Source organism: Rhineura floridana, chromosome 11 (genome assembly GCF_030035675.1).
Source record: "Rhineura floridana isolate rRhiFlo1 chromosome 11, rRhiFlo1.hap2, whole genome shotgun sequence".
Classification (NCBI taxonomy): Eukaryota; Metazoa; Chordata; class Lepidosauria; order Squamata; family Rhineuridae; genus Rhineura; species Rhineura floridana.
In genome coordinates, this window is record NC_084490.1 from 4,739,786 (window position 1) to 4,759,604 (window position 19,819).

The 19,819-nt window shown below is 46.5% G+C and overlaps 1 protein-coding gene across 4 annotated transcripts in view; it reads left to right on the plus strand.

Annotated features, from left to right (window-relative positions):
- Nucleotides 1-18,871, plus strand: part of TGM1 (transglutaminase 1) — a 41,743-nt gene extending 22,872 nt beyond the window's left edge. For all 4 annotated transcript variants that reach the window (XM_061589522.1, XM_061589520.1, XM_061589518.1 and 1 more), the window contains 12 exons: nt 4,710-4,961; nt 7,524-7,642; nt 8,576-8,683; nt 9,165-9,339; nt 10,354-10,492; nt 10,593-10,696; nt 10,947-11,035; nt 13,072-13,225; nt 13,971-14,252; nt 14,769-14,929; nt 15,809-15,945; nt 16,935-18,871. In XM_061589522.1, the coding sequence (XP_061445506.1) occupies nt 4,710-4,961; nt 7,524-7,642; nt 8,576-8,683; nt 9,165-9,339; nt 10,354-10,492; nt 10,593-10,696; nt 10,947-11,035; nt 13,072-13,225; nt 13,971-14,252; nt 14,769-14,929; nt 15,809-15,945; nt 16,935-17,511 (2,297 nt within the window). In that variant the 3' untranslated portion in view covers nt 17,512-18,871. The remainder of the gene's footprint in view (nt 1-4,709; nt 4,962-7,523; nt 7,643-8,575; nt 8,684-9,164; nt 9,340-10,353; nt 10,493-10,592; nt 10,697-10,946; nt 11,036-13,071; nt 13,226-13,970; nt 14,253-14,768; nt 14,930-15,808; nt 15,946-16,934) is intronic.
- Nucleotides 18,872-19,819: the final 948 nt, after the last annotated feature.

The window sequence follows — 19,819 nt, forward strand, 5'->3', positions numbered from 1 at the left end:
GTTTTGCAAAAGAGCTGAAGCAGCTTTATCTGTTGATGCACCGCTGCGCACCGGGTGCTGTTCAGAGCACTCCTTTCTCACTGCAGTCTTCCTCCTTGGAACAGCCTACCAAACAAATAGCATGATCCATTGCATCAGGGGTTGAGGGACCTTGGTCCCTGGGGCCAAATACAGTCCTCCAACCTTCTGTATTGGCCCTCAGAACTCTCCCTAGACTGCTCCCCATCGCTGGACCTACTTCCAGTGGCTCTATGTCAGTGAGGCAGTGGAATTCACTCCGGGTTTTGGTCTGAATGCTCAAGGAACTGTCCACGGTGCTCCACCGTCATGGAGCTACCAGGTGCCATTGACTGTTTCACATGCCAAGTGTGTTGGCCTGGCTGGAACATGTCCTTCAACTCTGATCAAGACTCTGACTTGTCAGGGACTCCGTACATGCCATACACTTAAAGCACATGACTTTCCCCCAATTAATCCTGGGAACTGTAGTTTAAGGGTGTTGGGTACTATAACTCTGTCAGGGGAAAACTACAGTTCCCTGGATTTGGGGGGGGTGTGCTTTAAATATATGGTGCGTATACAGTCTGGATGGATGTTAGAGAGGGGTATGTGAGTATGTGTAGAAAGTTATCTACTGTACAAATGTAAAATTCCCATTTGTTGCTCCACCCACTTTTGCCTCCAACCCTGCCCACCACTGACATGTGGCCCCCAGAAGGTTTCCCAAAAGGGAATTTGGCCCTCAGGCTCAAAGAGGCACCCCACCTTTGCAGGATAGGGACTGTTACGTTGGCCCTTGGGAGAGTGACCTGCTTTATCACCAGGCCCTGTTCCTGTGCCTGTAATGGACACATGCAAGTGTGAAAGGCAAAAGCACAGGAGCAGGCCTTGCTGTGCTTTGGGGGTCAGCTGGCAATGTCATCTGTTTACATCACTGTGTTTTTTGTTCTCTGGGCTGCTGTCAGCTAAAATGTATCTCTTTTTTTTTTTTTGCTGTTTTGCTGGAATGATTTGGGTCACAACCTATACAAACACGAGCCCACCAAGGCTGCAAATTTTCTCATGGCAGAGCGCCCCCAGCTGAGGCCTACCCTACCCAAGAGATCTGAGGCAAAAACAGCCGCCTCCTTGGCTGCTTGATAAGGCCTGCAGTTCCTGAAGCGGTAACGTCAACAAACAGGGGAAGAGTTTGCCAGAGAAGCCACCCAGCTGCTGACTTCTCCAGCCTGTTTTTGTGGAGAGCTGGGAGGGGAGGTTTGGGAGTGAACACTGCAAGAGAGAAAGAGAGATTGTGGCCACATCCGCACCTCACATTTAAATCTGTGTTAAACCGTCATGGCTTCCCCCAAAGCAGCATGGGAACGGTAGTTTGTGAAGGGTGCTGAAAGTTGTTAGGAGTCCCCTATTCCTCTCAGATTACCATTTCCCAAGTGGTTGAACAATCAACCTTCTGGAAATTGTAGCTCTGTAAGGGGAATAGGGGTCTCCTAATAGCTGTCAGCACCCCACCCTTAACAAACTACAGTTCCCGGGATTCTTGGGGGGGGGGGAGGCCATGACTGTTAAAGTGGCATTGTGCTTAAAATGTATAGTGCAGATGGGGTCTGTGTTCTCTGTTTTGCAATGCATGTCTCTCTTACCATTAATGTTTAGGATGCTTCTGAGCATGAACAGAGTAGTTAACAAAAATTCCTGCATTCAAATAGGCTTACGGTCTGACCTTGTGACGTTACCACCTTTGTCCCCCTAGCAGTGTTCCTGTGCTTTTAAAGATTTGGATGGCAGGCAGAAACCTATCCGCTGAAGTTTCTCGTGCCATTCCTTTTTCATGATAGAGAAAGCTGCACCTTGTGGCTTTCTGCCCAAAAGTTATTTAAGGCTAAGCTGTCCTGGGGGGGGGGCAGGGGAGGATTACACCCTTCTGACCTAGGAATCCTGCTATTTTAAATCTTTTAAAAATCTTAAATTGGGAAAAAGCCGTAGCTACTAACTGATAAGGCAACGACAGTCTCTGTGGGCTCAGAAGCACTCTTCTTTACTAAGGCTTCATGTACAGCAGGCCCCCGCTCATACGGCAGGTTCTGTTCTGGACCGCTGCCGTAAAGCGAAATCTGCCCTAAAGCGGAACGCATTGACTAACATTGTCTAAAATGGTGCCTGGTGCCCAAAAAACGCTGTAAAAGTGGAACAAGCGCCATAGAAGCAGGACCTTTCCGCAATTGACAACCGCTGTATCAGTGGAATGCTGCAAGGCAGAGTGCCGCAAAGCAGGGCCCTACTGTATAGGAGGGCTGAGCTTCAGTATTGAAAGCAAATTCTGGGTCTGAGCCCTGAATCCTGGATGGTGTAAGAACATCAGAACAGTCCCGCAGTTGGATCAGGCCAAAGGCAGCCCATCTAGTCCAGCCTCCTGTTCTCACAGTGGCCAGCCAGATGCCCCCTGCGGGAAGCCCAAGAGTGGGACCTGAGTGTAAGAGCCCTCTCCCCACCTGAATACCAGCAACTGGTATTCAGAGGTATTTATTTATTTATTTTATTTATTATTTCAATTTATATACCGCCCTTAGCAAAATAGCTCTCAGGTATACTGTCTCCAACAGTGGAGGAAGAACATAGCCATCGGGGCTAGTAGCCACCATCGGGGCTAGTAGCCGCCATTGTTGCCCACTGAGCCCTGGCTGTCCAGCTGTATATATTTCCATGTGCACATATTTATGAATGAAACCATACTGGCCTACCCCACAGGGTTGTTGACCATAAAATAAGGATTGGAAACGACTTCACCCATTAAAAATGCTATAGCAATGTGTTGATAATATTGTGAATTGCCTCACAGGGAAATATATACAAAGTTAGCTAATGATGTAAATTTGGATTATTATTATTTTCTCTCTCCCACACAAACATGCCATTGTGTGATGTCCCTGCATGCTTATGTAAACTGAGTGGGGCTCTGTCCTTTGACAGGGTTAAGAGATCTGGCACACTCCCCTCCCCAGGCAGTCAGAGTGGCTCATTGTGTAAATCGGGGCTGCAGAACCTGTGGCTCTCCAGACATTGGTGGACTACAGTTCCCATCAGCCCTGATCATTGATTAAGCTGGCTGGAGGTGATGGGACTGGGAACCCAACCCCATCTGGAGGTCCACAACTTCCCCTATCCCTGGTAGAAGCAAACAACATTGGAATATCTCAGAGTACAGTGCATAGTAAAACCACATTCATGACTGGAGTTGGCTTCAGGAACAACAACCCTGATGTGTAGACCTATAAAATGGTAAAAGAGATGTAGCTATGGGGGTGGGTGGGTAAAGCAGCGACTATGTATATTAATAGATATTATTAGTTTTTATTTTTCTTAAATGTTCATAAATCACACTTTCAAAAGAAACATAACAAGGCAGTGCACAATATAAAATTGTGTCGTGGCTGGGCAGGCAATCTGCCCTTACTAGATGGAGCAGTGCATGGGTGGAACTGAACGGTAATGGCAGCCCAAGGATGGAGAGAGGGAAGGAAGGGAAACTTGTGCGCGACTCGATTGAGGATTCGGGTGTGAATGTGTCAGGAGGAGCACAGGTAACATGGGCGGATATGTCTGCAGCAGGGATCTGCAGGTACGGATGATGGAGGAATTTGATTCAGTCCACATTTAAACCTGATTTGCACGTTCCAAAAGCAACCTAAGAACCAAAAGACAGCCTTCCTTTGAAATTCATCCTTCTCCGAATTTTGCAATGCACTTCTCCAACCAAGTCATGTGTACAAAAGATGCATGTGCCAGACTATGGTTTGCTGTATGTTGGTGAAGACAGCAGACAAAAATGCATAATGTTAAAAAGAATTGCTTTGCCAAAATGTGTATATTAGGCAAAGTTACATACAAAAATGTGTATATGGGTAAATCCGCACTGAAATGCAGATGAATTTTCATGAGGACTAGTTTGAATATTGCAAACTGATGTGGAATTGTAGAGAAGGTTAGAAAAATGAGTAGCTGAAATTGGCAGATTTGTCCCTGCCTCTCTGTGGGGTGTTAGCCTAGTAGGTTCAAGAGGGTGTGTGTGCCAAATCCAGGGTGAGGCACATTCCGTCAGTCAGCCAAGTGGAACCTGGGGTTGACATCTGAGAAGGCAGCTCAGTGACAAGGAGGAGGAGATGAGACAGGGCTGAAAGAGACTGATCCGGCTAATTGTGGCGGGACGTTGGGGAATGCTAAAAGAACATTTGAGATGAGGCAACCTGACCCAGAAGGAATTACACAGGGTTTCCTAACCAATCAGGAAGCCATGCAGGTAGCCAATCAGGGTCAAAGTGATCCCACAAGTGGAAAAAATTGTAAGAAAAAGCTTGACATATTGCCAGGCAAGGCACTCTGAGGTTTCTGCCTTCACACTAGAAGGACCCAGAGTCTGTCTGTCTGTCTCTTTTAGATTAGAACTAGTGCTAGAGTTTGCTTCTTTCCTTCTCCCTCCCAATCCCTTTTCCTTTTGTGTCGTATCTTTTAGATTTCAAGCCTGAGGGACAGGGACTTAAGTCCCTCCTATATCAGGATAAAAATGTTTTGAAATAGTAAGGAAAGACACTACTTGTTCAATCAAATGTATGTCTTTTAATATACGGGCACAGAAGGCGGAAAATGGACCAGCCAGCCAAACTGCTGCCTCTTGCCTTTACCTGTCTCCCCTGATTTCTCCATCTCTCCGGCAGGCCCCTCGCCACAGGTCTCCAAGGGCACGCACATCCTGGTCCCCGTCGGCAGCTCTTTGTCTGGCTTCGGCTGGTCAGCAGAGGTGACTGACACAGGCTCCAACACCATGTCCCTCCGGGTTCACACCTCACCCAGCGCCATCATCGGCAAGTACCAGTTCAGCGTCAAGACGCGAAGCAAGGCGGGCGAGTACCCGGCGCCCTTTGACCCTCGCTATGAAATTTACATCCTCTTCAATCCCTGGTGCCGTGGTAAGTTTGCTGATGATCTAACACAAGGTCGGGAACCTCAGGCCCAGGAGTTGACAACGGCCCTCCAAGGCTGTCTGTGTGGCCCTTGAAGCTCTTCCCAAGCCACTCACCGCCCCTGCTTTGTACCCCAAAAGTTTTGCCTGCGTCTTGAATGTGTCCTTGAAGTCTGATAATGCTTCTGCTTGCCGGGATAGAGGGGTTGAGAGAGAGTGTAGAAACGAGCCCGCTGTGCAAAGGTAACATTTACATCCATTGTTTCACCCACTTTTGCCTCTGGCCCCGTTCAGCACTGGTATGTGGCCCTCAGTAGACTGCTCAGAAGGGAATGCGGCCCCCAGGCTGAAAAAGATTCCCCAGACCTGATCAAACTTTTTAAAAAAACATTTTAAAAGATGTTCTGAACGCTCATGTGCACACCGACATGCACTTATGTTTACTTACATCAGGTGTACAGATGTAAAATTTCTGGAAATTTTGAATCTATGGAAAACCACCGATTTTCCCCTGATTTTTTTCTAGGAAAAAATGGGAATTTTCAGAAACATTGAAAAAATGCAATATTAGCACTTTTTACAGATTGAAAGTCACTTTGTTACTTCAGGAACATCAAATGTAATTATGTACAAGTTGGTTTGGCATAAAATTATTACATTTGATATATCAAAAGTACATTTTATTCAAACAATTATTACAAATTGAATTTACTTTTTTAAATTTTTACTTTTTTTTGTAACAAATGAATCTACAAGATCCTGAACTGTAAGGAACCTCTTTCGTTTTGCCAGTTTATGAGGAGCAGGTAAAAAACAATTTAAAAAACCACAGAAGAAACCATCAACATTAATAACAAAGAAAATTATTTATGCCTCCGCTAGTCCTCCACAGTGTCAAGCAGACATAAAGCATCCATTCCCATAAAAAGAACTGAGAAAAGGGGGGGACCAAGATTCAATGAAACATTTTATTCATCATGCTAAAATAAAACATTCCATAATCCATTTTTTCTTCATTTTTTTCAATTTTTCTAATTTTTTGGGGAAAAAACAAAAAAGGCTTTGGAAAAAAATAGGGGAAACCCGTTTTTTTCTAATTTTTTTCTGGGGGTTTTCCGGGCCTTTACATCTCTAATCAGACATGATTTTTTAAAATCAGGCCTGATTTATGATTTAGGAACATAGTAAGCTGCCTTATACAGAGTTGCACCATGGGTTCCCCTAGCTCAGTACTATCGACTCAGACTGGCAGCGGCTCTGTCCAGGATTTCAGGCAAAGGGCATTCCCAGCCCTGCCTGCTGGGGCTTGAACCTGCGACTTTCTGCATGAAAGGCGGATGCTCTACCACTGAACTATGGTCCTCATTTCTCAAATGTGGTCTTAGAAAACCTGCAAGATGAGCCCCCTGAACAGTCATTACTTGCTGAAAGTGGGAGGTTAAACTTGGCTTGCTGTGGATTTGGTGGTACGTCCTAGTGGCTGGAGGGTTTGGCTGTGAGCCGACCTCAGCAACATAAACTGCAGGTGCTTCTGTGGGGGAGGTTGTAACTATCCCCAATTGCCCTGTTACACTGAGTGCCTTACACTAAGTCTAGGACAGTTGGTCCATCTAACTCAGTATTGAAGCAGCTCTGCAGGGTTGCAAAGCAGGTTGTCTCCAAGCCCTATTTGGAGACGCTCGGGATTGAGCATGGGCTTTCCTGCATGCAAATGCTGTACCACTGAACTACAGCCCTTTCCCTTTTATGGGAGGGGTCATGTTTTCCTAGCTCTGTAGCAGCTGGGGGGGGGCTGGCAGGGAAAGACCGGCTGTCCATCTGCCAAGACCATCCCCTTGAGGTTCTTATCTTTGTCCCACCCACACCCCTGCTTTCTTCCCTGATCTCCAGCAGAGATGGGAATGATCAGGACCTTGGGTGGGGAAAGGAAATCTTTTATCTCTGCAATGGAATATGTTGAATAGAGCACCAAAGAAAATAAACCTCTTGGCTCTGTGTTGAGGAGCGAGTTTTTTAAAAGGCCAGCAAGCAGAATATTTAGGGAGTGTCAATCCTCTGGTTAAGGGGTAGAAAATAATGAAAGGGACTCTGCGCATGGTCTGCGCATGGGGCATGATCCAGAATGAAGTGCACTTTTGGTGGTGGTCAGTTAAAGTTGAGCTCATGCAACGTGCAACTTTGCTTCGCTCCAGACCAGAGCTCCATTGTGGAAACCGAAAGCTGCGACAAAGAAAATGGCACATTTGAGCATGTGCAGAGTGCCCATTTTCCTTCCCACTGAAAAATGACCGCAAATCCAAGAACAGCTTTTTTGGAAAACTCCAGAAAAGGGTGACATATGGTCAGGATGCCGTATAAAAGCCTAAATTCAACATAAACCACAAAATAACAAGAAAATGCATGTAAAATAAATATTGTGATAATATATAAGCACACATGGGTGGATGGATATTCTCCATTTGTCATGTCCTGCTGCCCCTCCCCCTCTCTTCCCTTAAAACACTTTTAATTTTGAAGCTGTAGAATTTTTGGTCCTCACCCTAAACTCCCCCTGTTCTTCCCTATTCAGAGGATCCTGTTTACATGTCGCAGAGCGACTGGCTAGAGGAGTATGTGCTGAATGAAACAGGAAGGATTTATTATGGGACAGAAAGCCAGATTGGAGAAAGAACATGGAATTATGCCCAGGTAAGGTTCTTGATGACTCTTTGGCAGGGGGTGGGGTGCTGAGAACAATTTTGATTAGCCCTAGGAGATGAGACTGTCCTCCACTACCAATTGGAGAGAGAGAGAGAGAGAGATTGCCTGCATGTGAATCAAAGCTGCTTGACTTCCTCGTCTTTGGAGCCAGTTGTGCTATTCACTAGGGTGCCTTCAGACTGCCCATATTTTGCAGAGGGGATTCAAGCTCATATCAAGACAGTTAGGAGTGTCCCCTTAAAGCCTTCTGTTGCCCTAGTCAGTGCAACAAATTCACTTTTTTAAAAAACAAAGAAATGGACTTGTTGTGGTTAAGAAAGTATTGAGGAAATGCACTGAGTGTATGGAATTGACAAATGATTAACGGGAAGACGTATAAACACCCCACAAACCAATGAGATGAATGCTTGTTGCCATATAATCTCCCTGCAAACAGATCGGAATCAATGCTAAATAAGGACTGGATATAATCTAATTCATGTATGATCTAGTAAGACTTGCACAAACAAATCAGGATGAATGCTCATTGCAGGGCATCTGAAAGAGCCCCGAGTCTCTCTGGCTTCTCTCTGAGCAGATAATACAAGACTGAAGCGCCTTGTATAGCTATTTCTGTTTTCTGCCAGTAGGTGGCACTGTCACTTGAACTGTGTGCCTTGCAGTTTTGCATCAGCAGCTAACAGGGGATTAGCAAATTGGGACTGAGAGCTCTTGACAGTTTTTTCTAAAGTCAAATTTTCTTTCATTAAAAGAATAGAGATACAAAATTATTGGGTGCCTGGCAGCATTACTTATTAATATCCTAACCCATTCATAACTCGTATTCCTAGCATCCAGAGCAATGTGGCATATGTGTGTGAGAGATGTTTGAGTGTGCCCTCTCTCCTAGCTCCATTGATCTCCCCTCTCTTCTCCCTGCAGTTTGACAAGGGTATGCTAGATGCTTGTCTCTTCATGCTGGACCGGCGCGGAATGCCACATGCAAGTCGTGGAGACCCCATCATGGTTTCCCGCGTTGTCTCTGCCATGGTGAGTCACAGGCTGGGGTTTCACCCATTCCGCTCTCAAACATGTTCATCTTCTCAGGCTGCAAAACCTGCTTTCTTTTTCAAAAATCATCCTATTACTCTTCCTCTTCTGTTTTTATTCCTGCTATTCCTCCAGTTAAGTATGCTTTCAGCATTGCAGCAGCAGCCTTTCTAACATTAAGAAAGCAGGTACTTGTCCCTGATAGACTTTTTTTAAAGTGATCCCTGATAGGCTTGGCCATGTACTCCTATTGCCCGTATTCCTCAGATCCATATATCTGTGGCACCCCAAAGTGGCTAGTGCCACAGGATTAGGTGATGTGGAACAAACTTGAGATTTGGCACACACCTTTCTCTCATTTTAGAAATTAACCATTACTAAAGGCATTTCTTAGTGAAACAATCAACCTTGCATCCTTCTATCCTTGGGGCTAATACAGCACTTGCCAACAACAGTGATTCTTATCCTCCCTCTCTCTCAGGTGAATTCTCTGGATGACAATGGGGTGCTGGTAGGGAACTGGACAGGCAACTACTCCCGCGGCACCAACCCTTCAGCGTGGGTGGGCAGCCGAGACATCCTCCTGAAGTACCACCAAACGGGCTACCCTGTTCTCTATGGGCAGTGCTGGGTGTTTGCTGGAGTTGTGACCACAGGTACTTGCCGTTGGCCGAGAACCAGGATGGAAGTGGGCTGCGGGGAACATAGGCAGCGGCTTGAAATCAATTCAGACCATTGGGCTATCCACTTCAGCATTGTCTGCAGTGACAGGCAGTGGCTGTTCGGGATTCCAGAACAGGGTCTCAATGCCATCAAGGTGCTGGTTTTAACCTATAAAGCCTTACACGGCTTGGGACCACATTACCTGATGGAACACCTCTCCTGACAAAAACCTACCTGTACACTATGCTCAACATCAAAGGTCCTCCTAAATGTGCCTACTCCGAGGGAAGCTGGGAGGATGGCAACAAGGGAGAGGGCCTTCTCAGTGGTGGCCCCCAAATTATGGAATGAACTTCCTGATGAGGTGCGCCTAGCCAACTTTTCGGTGCCAACTTTTCGGCGCCAGGTCAAGTCTTTCCTCTTCTCCCAGGCATTTTAACAGCATTTGAATAACATGCGTTTTTAACTTGCTTATTGGTTTTAATGGTTTAAATTTGTATACTTGTTTTTAATGTTCTTAATTGTTGTAAACCGCCCCGAGAGCTTTGGGTATAGGGCGGTATATAAATAAATAATTAAATAAATGCCATTAGGGGTTGAACCTGGGGTCTTCTGTATGCAAAGAAGATGCTCTACTGAACTACAACTGTTCCCCGAGGGAGGGAGAAGGCAGGCAGGAAGGACTGAAGAGATCCTACTCCACATGCACATAAATATATACACGTTATGAGATAATGGGACGAGGGAAAGTGGGGATTTCCTAGGGAAAAAGGGGTGCTGTTTGGTTCATATCTCCTCTCTCCAGCGTTAAGCGTTTTGGCTTCCTGATCAATCTAGCCACCTGCCAAATGTGCATCTTTGCCCTTGGCTTGGATGAATGAGCGGAGAGTAAATTGTCCAAACGAGTGTGTGACACAAAGCTGGGAGGAACTGCAGGCATTTTGGGGAGCTGGGGCAGTAAAAAGGAGGGTTCTTCAGCTGAGGCTTGTCCCTCCTCCTCTCCCCAGTGCTCCGGTGCCTGGGCATTGCCACGCGGACAGTCACCAACTACAACTCGGCACACGACACGGACATCAGCCTCACCATGGACATTTACTTTGACGAGAACATGAAGCCGATAGAGAACCTCAATAAAGACTCTGTCTGGTGAGGAAAACCCTGCCTGCCTCCTTCTCGCTGGGGGTGGAAGGTTGAGAGGGGTAATCTGAAAAGTGCTCGATTTTTAAATTTTTCTGTCTGGATGCAGGAACTTCCATGTCTGGAACGACTGTTGGATGAAACGGCCTGATTTGCCTTCAGGGTTTGACGGGTGGCAGGTGGTAGACGCAACACCACAAGAATCTAGCAGTGGTAAGCCTGGGAGAAGTGCCCTTTGCGATACTATTAAGGGGGCTGAAGGAAGAGTATGAGACAACCTTGGCCAGCCTGGTGCACTCCAGACGTTTCAGACTACAACTCCCATTTGTGTCCCCTGGGTGTCCAAAAGCAAGGACTGGGTGCCCATGTGGATGCACAATTATTGCTTTAAAAACACCTTGGTTCCTTCTCCCTGCTCTGTTCCCTTCACTCGATCTCAGTTCTTCCCTGCTTTCCTCAACAGGCATTTTCTGCTGCGGACCCTGCTCCGTAGAGGCCATCAAGAACGGGCTGGTTTACATGAAATACGATGCCTCCTTCTGCTTTGCAGAGGTACTTCTTTCTGAGCGGTTTTGCATGTGTGAATGTTACTCGGGGTAGTAGGGCCACTCTCCACTCCTGCTCAAGTTACCCATCTTTGATTCAGGCTCAGAATTGTATTTATTTATTTATTACATTTATATCCCGCCTTTCCTCCTAGAAGGAGCCTGGGGTGGCAAACAGAAAAGTTAAATCTCAGGACCAAGGACAGCTCCCAAGGAATGCAGGTGTTGCGCCAGTCATATTGATGGGAGGGTAGGCTACAGCAGCCTTCTTCACCCAGTATTCTCCACGTGTTGCTGGACTCCGTTGCAGTTTGGTATATATAATGCAGAGATGAGTAGTCTGGTAAGACTGGTGGTTGAAAGAATAGGTTTATTACTCCTGGGGAAATAAAGCCATTCTGAATATAGACATACATGTGGCCATGATGGAGCTGTGAGGTTAACACTCACTAAGACTATATAAGAAGAAAGAGGAAGGAAGTAAAGCCTGAGAGAAACAATAAACAAGCAGTTACTAAAGAAGGAATAAGCGAGGGAAGTATAGGTTGCCTTTCCATCTATTGCCCACCCACCTACTCACCCCAGGTCAGGTTGCTTGTCACGCGATGATGCTTTACTCCCAACAGACTCCATCAGTCCCAGCTAGCAAGGCCCAAAATCAGGGATGATGGGAGTTGTAGTTCCAACAGTATCTGGAGGACATTAGGCTGGAGAAGACTGGTCAGAGTCAACAGGCATCACATCCTTGTCAGCACTTTCAGCTTCAAAGAACTGGTTTCCCACTCTAACTTCCAGTGTAACGTAACAGCCTGCTGGATCAGGCCAGTGGCCCATCTAGCCCAGCATCCTGTTCTCACAACTAGATGCCCAAGGGAAGACTGAGCGCAAGAGCACTCTCCCCTACTGCGGTTTCCAGAAATTGGTTTTCAGAAGGATACCACCTCTGACTATGGAGACAGAGCATTGTGGCGGGTAGCCATTGACAGCCTCATCCTTCATGAATTTTGTGTAATCCTCTTTTAAAGCCATCCAAGATGGTGGCCACCACTGCCTCCTGTGGGAGGGAGTTCCATAGCTTAACTTTGCGCTGTGTGAAGGAGTCCTTTCTTTTGTCTGTCCTGAATCTTCCAACATTCAGCTTCATTGGATGTCCAAAAGTAAAACACATAGGGTGTTCACGGCAGATATGCCAAGGGACAGAGAGACGCCATTCTGCACCCATATGAAATCAGGGGCAAATGCAGATGTCAGTTTTCACCTGAAGTCCTGCAACAGATGGACTCTCTCATCCAGGGCCAACTTATCTATTAGGCCCACGATACTTTTAGGGGCTAACGAAAATGTTTTAATTTCTTTTAAAATCAGAAGAAAAAAATGAACTTTTAGGGTCAAAGAAAATGGTTTTTTTTCTCACATCAGAAAAAAATGACATTTTTAGGGCCCACAAAAAGCTATTAAATTTTGCCTAAAACAAAAAAAAACAAAAAATTGAAGTATTTAAAGTTATATCAAAAATAATTTTTAATATCGATATTATTATGGAGGAAGGAGAAGAGCTTTGCGGATACCATGGACTGCAAAAAAGTCAAATAATTGGGTGTCAGAACAAATCAAACCAGAACTGTCACTAGAAGTTAAAAGGATGAAACTGAGGTTATCATACTTTGGAGACATCGTGAGAAGACATGATTCATTAGAAAAGACAATAACGCTGGGAAAAACAGAAGGGAGTAGAAAAAGAGGAAGGCCAAACAAGAGATGGATTGATTCCGTAAAGAAAGCCACAGACCTGAACTTACAAGATCTGAACAGGGTGGTTCATGACAGATGCTCTTGGAGGTCACTGATTCATAGGGTCGCCATAAGTTGTAGTCGACTTGGAGGCACATAACAACAAACAAATGGAGGAAGGGGCCCATGAAGGCAAAAGTGCCTAGGGCCCACAAAAGTCATAATGCGGCCCTGCTCCCATCTCAAATCAAAGCTCATTGTCTCCCCTGAAAGGATATGGTGGAGCTGATGGGTTTCTCTCTTCATCTGCAGGTGAACAGTGACAAGGTGTATTGGCAGCGCCAGTCTGACGGGAGTTTCAAGATTGTCTACGTGGAGGAAAAAGCCATTGGCCACTTAATCAGTGCCAAGGCGGTTGGCTCTCAGCAGCGCCACGACCTCACCAGCATTTACAAACATCCAGAAGGTGAGGTGGCAAGTGGTGAAGGGGATGAGTGGGCTTCCTGAGAAAGTGGAGAGTGACACGCGCAGGCACACAAAACATAGACCCTTGCCTCTTGGAGTCCACGGGGGGGGGGGAATGATTCCTCCAGTTCCGCTCTGTTGTTGTCACAGAGTTCTACTTGGGTTCCACTTTCTTTTAATTCTAACAGGAATTCTGGATTTTTGGAATTAGCACCTTGGAATGTCATTAATGGATTTAGCATATGAGGCCCTGTGATAGTAATTTAAACTAACATCTCCCCCCTTTTGTGCTCTTGTGGGGAGGGAAAAAAATGTTTAAACAGTGGCAAGATTGTAAAAATCACCATTCCAGGTCTTTAAAACATATGTGTTAAATTCAAGAAAATGCAATTGCTGAAAGACAATTTTTAAAAAATCAGTCTTGAATCCTTTTAGTACATTGCTTCAAAGCATGTTGGCTATTGGTGTTTCATAAACATATTTTTTACATTTCTTGAAAAAGTTTGAAAATAGGCATCCAGACAAATGACAGTTTCTGCCATTTTGAGTTCTGCTCTGGGTGGTTTAAAAAAAAAAAAATCTGGTACGGCAGAACTTCAAAATTTCAGAATCCCAGAAGGAGGAAGTATCTCTAATTCCATCAACATCAAAGTCAAAGAAAAATAGTTCTGTGTATTTGGCTGCAGTAACAAGTGAGCAGGCCCCTCCATTAACCTTCTCTCTTCCCCTCTCTCCCTCTTTCTCAGGGTCTGAGGCGGAGCGCAAAGCGGTAGAAACGGCGGCCAAGCACGGCACTAAGGCTCACATCTACAAAGACAAGTCGTGGGGAGACGAGATTGCGGTGACTGTGGATACCCAAGAGGCCTACACGGGCCAAGACATTTCCTTGACTGTCAACCTGAAGAACCGAAGTTCCATGCCCCGCAACGTCTCCCTCAACCTCTTTGTGGCCGTCATGTACTACACGGGCGTAACGGGCAGCAACTTCAAGCAGGAGCAGCGGCAGGTCCAAGTGCCGGCAGGCGGAGGTAGGCTGCTTAAACCGTGCCACGTCTTTATATCTGTGTGGAGCCCCTGTGGCGCATGGATGACCCCTTTGAGGCAGGCCTGCATGTGGCGGGGAGTCGCCATCACTAATGGCTATCTGCCTTATATGAACGTGTAACAAAATGGGTTGAGAGGTAGAACATAAGAAGAGCCTGCTGGATCAGGCCAGTGGCCCATCTAGTCCAGCATCCTGTTCTCACAGTGGCCAACGAGAAGCCTATGGGAAACCCACAAGCAGGACCCGAGTGCAAGAACACTCTCCCCTCCTGAGGCTTCCGGCAACTGGTTTTCAGAAGCATACTGCCTGACCAGGGTGGCAGAGCACAGCCATCATGGCTAGTAGCCATTGATAGCCCTGTCCTCCATAAATTTGTCTAGTAATTTGCATGGTGCTCCCTGAGTGGCTGTGGCAGAAATCTCATTTTGTGTGAAGCTTGCTGTGATTTGTTGGATTCGCTCCCAGTTTGTATAACCCTGATCCTGCCTCTCCCCTCCAGCCCAGGCTGTCCCCATGGTGATCTCCTACCCAGAGTACAAGCCCCACCTGGTTGACCAGGGGGCCATGAAGCTGAGCATCTCTGGGAAAGTGGCAGAGACTGGGCAGGTGATAGCAAAGGAGCATACCTTCCGACTGCGCACACCGGACCTCACTCTCACGGTATGTCGGGGATACCAGGGTTTAGAGCAGAGGCAAGGACCCTTCTTTGCCCTGAGGGCTGTGTTCTCTTCTGGACAACCTTTCGGGGACCACATGCAAGTGGTGGGTGGGGCTGGAGGCAAAGTGGGCGGAGCAATGGATGGAAATTTTACCTGTATACAATAGGCTAATTTCTGCACACTTCTTTATTCTTCATACAGACAAACATTTGGGATATATACTGTAAAATGGGGCCAATAAGGGGTATGTCCTGAGGAGAGGGGGTGTGGTCTGGGGAGAGTTCCAAGGGCCAGACAAAGAGGGCCACATTTGGCCTGCAGACCTGAGGCTCCCCACCCCTGGTTGAGAGGGTTGGGCCTTGAAAACTGTGTGGTCTTAACAGGGATCTGGGGCCATAGAAGCACCAAAATTGGAAGGTGGCCAGTGGATCATACCTGCTTTCACCATCCCAGTTCACTTAAATGGATTCTGAATGAACATTTACTCCTGTAAAAACATGTAGCCTTAACAAGAGCACGGATGCCTCCATTTGGTTGTTGCAATGCTACTGGAAATGGGGCCCACTCCATCACTTCCCAGAATGCCCTTGTCTGTCACAGAGAGGCCGCTTCCTATTTTAAAAAGGGAGAGGAAGAGAAAGCAGGGGTATCTCCTCCCCCTGGACTTCTCTGGAAGTGACCTTCCCTGTGTGGGTGAAGTAGGGAGCATCTCTCCTTTTCTAAATTATGTGTGAACGGTTCTGAAGTCGGCCATACTCCCAGAGGAGCCCCTGTGATAATGTCTTTTGTTCATGTGGGGACAAGGATGCATTTGTCCCCTCAGGATTATCTGTGTCCTCACACTTCCCGTTCTTTCTCTCTCCTTCCCCCCCCCCAATAGTTGATGGGCCCAGCTATCGTTGGACAAGAGACCGAAGTGCAGATTGTCTTCAAGAACCCACTTCCTGTGACACTAACCAATGCCATCTTCCATATGGAGGGATCGGGTCTCTCCACCCCCAATACGATGACAGTGGGGTGAGTAATCCTTTTGAAACGCCACCCATCAGTCTTGACTTCTCTGCAAGCCCACTTCCTGAATCCATTGCCCACACAGAGCTTTCGGTGGGAACCCCCTCAAAAGTGCTCCCCAAAAGCACTTATCTTCCCCCCACCCCACCCTCACACTGTCGCTAGCCCCAAAATATTTAACTCATGCATTTCAGTGTGCGGGCAGACATTTCTTCCCTCAAGGCTGGGGAGAATCCTACCCCACAAGTCCAACATAATTCACTATTATTGTGTCATCTACGTACATAGTGCTTTCTGTAGGTTTACAGTAAAGGAGTTTACAACTGAAAAAAGACACAAAAAAGAGGAGTAAATGAGAAGATTACATGCAGCAGTTAACATGTTCCTTTTTTTTATGGAGTTATCTGGCATTTTAGAAAATATTCTTCCAAGGCATCTTGCATGCTCACATAAAGTGGCACAGCTCAGAATCTCTCTCTGTGTGTGTAAAATCTGTCCCTCATCAGAAGATTCTAAGACAGTATACAAAAGTCTTCAATAAAATGAATTCATACAGTATAATTTAAATACAATTTTTAAAACCAACAAAGAAACAAACAGCAAAATTAAAAAGGGGGGAAAGGCAAATAACCCCCCCCCAAAAAAACCCCCTAAAGAGCAGAATTTAATTCGATGTACAGATTGAAATTCTAATCATAAAGGGCCTCCCCGATTTTGATAATTCAAAAGTTACTGAATAGCACACAGAAAAGGGGGCTTTCATGGTAAAACAATAATGCAAATTAACTAATAATTGCTGACAGTAATGAAGAACACTTCTCTTTCTCACACTAGTAAGAATCTACAACTGCGTTTTCACATACCCAGAATTGGAGGATGGGGCTTCATGAGCCCCGGTACTTCTTTAAAGATATTTTTAAACTCTCGCCTGATTATTTCTGAATATCCAAGGCAGGAATCCTAATCCCTCCCCCCGCTCCATCTTCATTTTGCAGGAATATTGGTCCACACCAGACAGTAAGGCTACGTCAGACCTTCACACCGCTGCGTGCAGGCCAACGCCAGTTAGTGGCCAGCCTGGACAGCCCACAGCTCTCCCAGGTCCACGGGGTGCTGACGATCAATGTGACCCAGGGACCCCCACCAGGCCCGTCATCTGCTTCTCCAGTACCTGCTCGGGGGTCTCCGGCCCGGGGACGGGCTTCTCCGGCCCGGGGACGGGCTTCTCCGGCCCGGGGACGGGCTTCTCCGGCCCCTGCCCGAGATTCTGCGGCCCCTGCCCGAGATTCTGCGGCCCCTGCCCGAGATTCTGCGGCCCCTGCCCGAGATTCTGCAGCTCCTCCTGCCCGAGATTCTGCAGCTCCTCCTGCCCGAGATTCTGCAGCTCCTCCTGCCCTCGCTCGGGCCTCTCCTGGTCGGCAGCCGGCAGGCCGCAGCAACCCAGCAAATGCCCACGGGTCTCCAGCCCACCATGCGGATCCACGAGGCTCACCATCGCGCCAGCCAGATCCTCGAGGCTCCCCCAACGCCCCTGCTGCTAACAGGGCTGGGCGATCGGGGCGGCCTGTCTGAGCCAGACCTTTTTAGTCATTTTTTTAAATCATGTACTGTGTAATTAATTCTATATGATATCAGCAGAACTGGGAGCAGAATGGAGAGGGAGGGGGGGCTGTGTGTGAGCCACAGTGGCTCAGTGGACTGCGGAGATGGAAAGCCTCCCGTCGCAGGTCATCCCTCAGCTGCATGGTGCATCCCACCATCTCTCGGCCCTGCCTGTTCTTTGCCATCATCTAATATCTCTCCTCCCCTGCACCTACCCATGCAATGTGTTATGCTGTTGCCTCCACTTTATCCACCTTTTTTCTTTCTCTCACGTATCTGCCCCCCGCATGACTTAATCTCCGTCCATCCCCACATGTCCTCCCTTCCCTCTTTGACTCTCCGTCCACAATCATGTAATCCTTCCACCTTCACTCTCTTTCCCCACACTGTCAGTTTCACTCTCCCCATAGTTCCAAGGCCAAAGATTATACATGTTTGCCAGCACCACTGTGTTCCCTACAAATCCACTTGTTCCCTCCCTCTTGATCAGTGGGGTTCCCTAAAGGGTTTTGTTTCTTTTTGTATTGATTGCCCTCTTTTTTTATTCTTCTTCACTGTGGCATTCTTTTTGTTTTTAAACAATACACTGAATCTCAGACATTCACACACACACATGCTTGCTCCCACCAAAGGCAGCCAAGAGCTTCTAAAGGGAGACCTTGTTGTTCTTTTTAAGTCTTCCTAAGCTGAGCTACCCATCCAGATTGATCCCCCACCATATCCACTGGAAATTACCCCCACAGTCACACACTTGAGACTTGCTGCTTTTTACTTTTTTTTACAAAATTTATATACCACTTGATTGTAAAAAAAAAAACCTCTACATATTTTGTAGAAAACCTGTACATATTAACCTCCCCCCTTGGTCCCTATTCGACAAGGTTAACATATACAGATTGTGCAGGAGGAATTCCCCCGCCCCCCAAAAAATGTACCTGACAGCTGTGAGGAGGAGAGGGAGAGACTACTTAAGGAAGACTAATCCACTGCAAAATGTACTGATTGGCCATTGATTGTTGACTGATTTACCTTTGTTCGCTTATTTAAATGTACGCTCACGCAAAACGACCACAATCTTCCCTTGACTTTGCACTGAAACCAAGCTGTGTTCTTGTTTTATTTTGTTTTGTTTTTAAAACAACATTCAAACAGAAGCCAGAATAAGGTGTTTATAACCAGCCAGATGACAACTGATTATGTATGTGAAGATAAATGGATTGCGCTACATTTAAACTATATTGAAATGAGTGAAGCCAAAAAAAATTCTGTCATTTTTTCCCCCGCATTAATATAGGTATTTATTTGAAAATAAATGATTTTTAACTCGAAACCAGGCTTTTGAAAGGGTTGTGTGGGTTTTATTCTCCTTGCGACACTCAACGTGCTACAACCCCAATGAGCAGCTGGCACATTCCATGTGAATCTTTGACACTAGTGCAGCCTTTGCCAAGCTGATGTGCTCCAGCTGTTTTGGACTACAACTCCCATCAGCCCCAGCCAGCATGGCCATGCTTCCTTGGGCTGATGGGAGTTCTGCGCTAATTTACAGGAGCTGTTGAATCGAAGCCAATCTCCATGGATATTCTCACTCTATTCTTTTGAAGTTTTGTTCCACTTCACTTTTGTTTCACTATAAGAACTAGGGTGCTTTGCAAGTTGCCACCTGTGTCTTAACAGAAATCGCAGTTTCTCATCCTGCAGCCTACAAGGACGACTTGAGACAAATGTTCTTAAAAGCAAAATCATCCATTATTCCCCCAAACTTCTTGGGTAAAGGCAGGCTATATATCTAAAACATAAATCAACAATAATAAAAGCAAATGTCCATTTAGTGCCCTGTCTTTATTGTTGAGACTACGTCTCCCATGAGTCACTGCAACATGCTGACAGCAGCAGAGTGTCTTAGGATCTGTAGTTCCTCTACAAGTCGTCTGCTCATGTACAGGCTTTGTGAACATGTGCGTGTTTCAGTCTGTCAGGATCCTACAGGAAAAAAGCCTGACTGCTGGATCAGGCCAAAGGCCCACCTAGTCAGGGGTGGCCAACCCAAAAGGAAGCCCCTAAGCAGAACCTGAGTGCAACAGTGGCTTTCCTAGCAACTGGTATGCAGAGGGACACTGCCCCTTTGAGATGCACCCAGGATTGTCTCTGTTCAAAGTGCTTCAGGAGAGCATTTATTTCACTGGCTCTGTTTCTCCAGCAGGAGCTTTGGATTCTGGTGTGAAAATCCCAAGAGGAATCTGGCTCCACCTACTGCTAGCCTCCCTGACTTCTATCT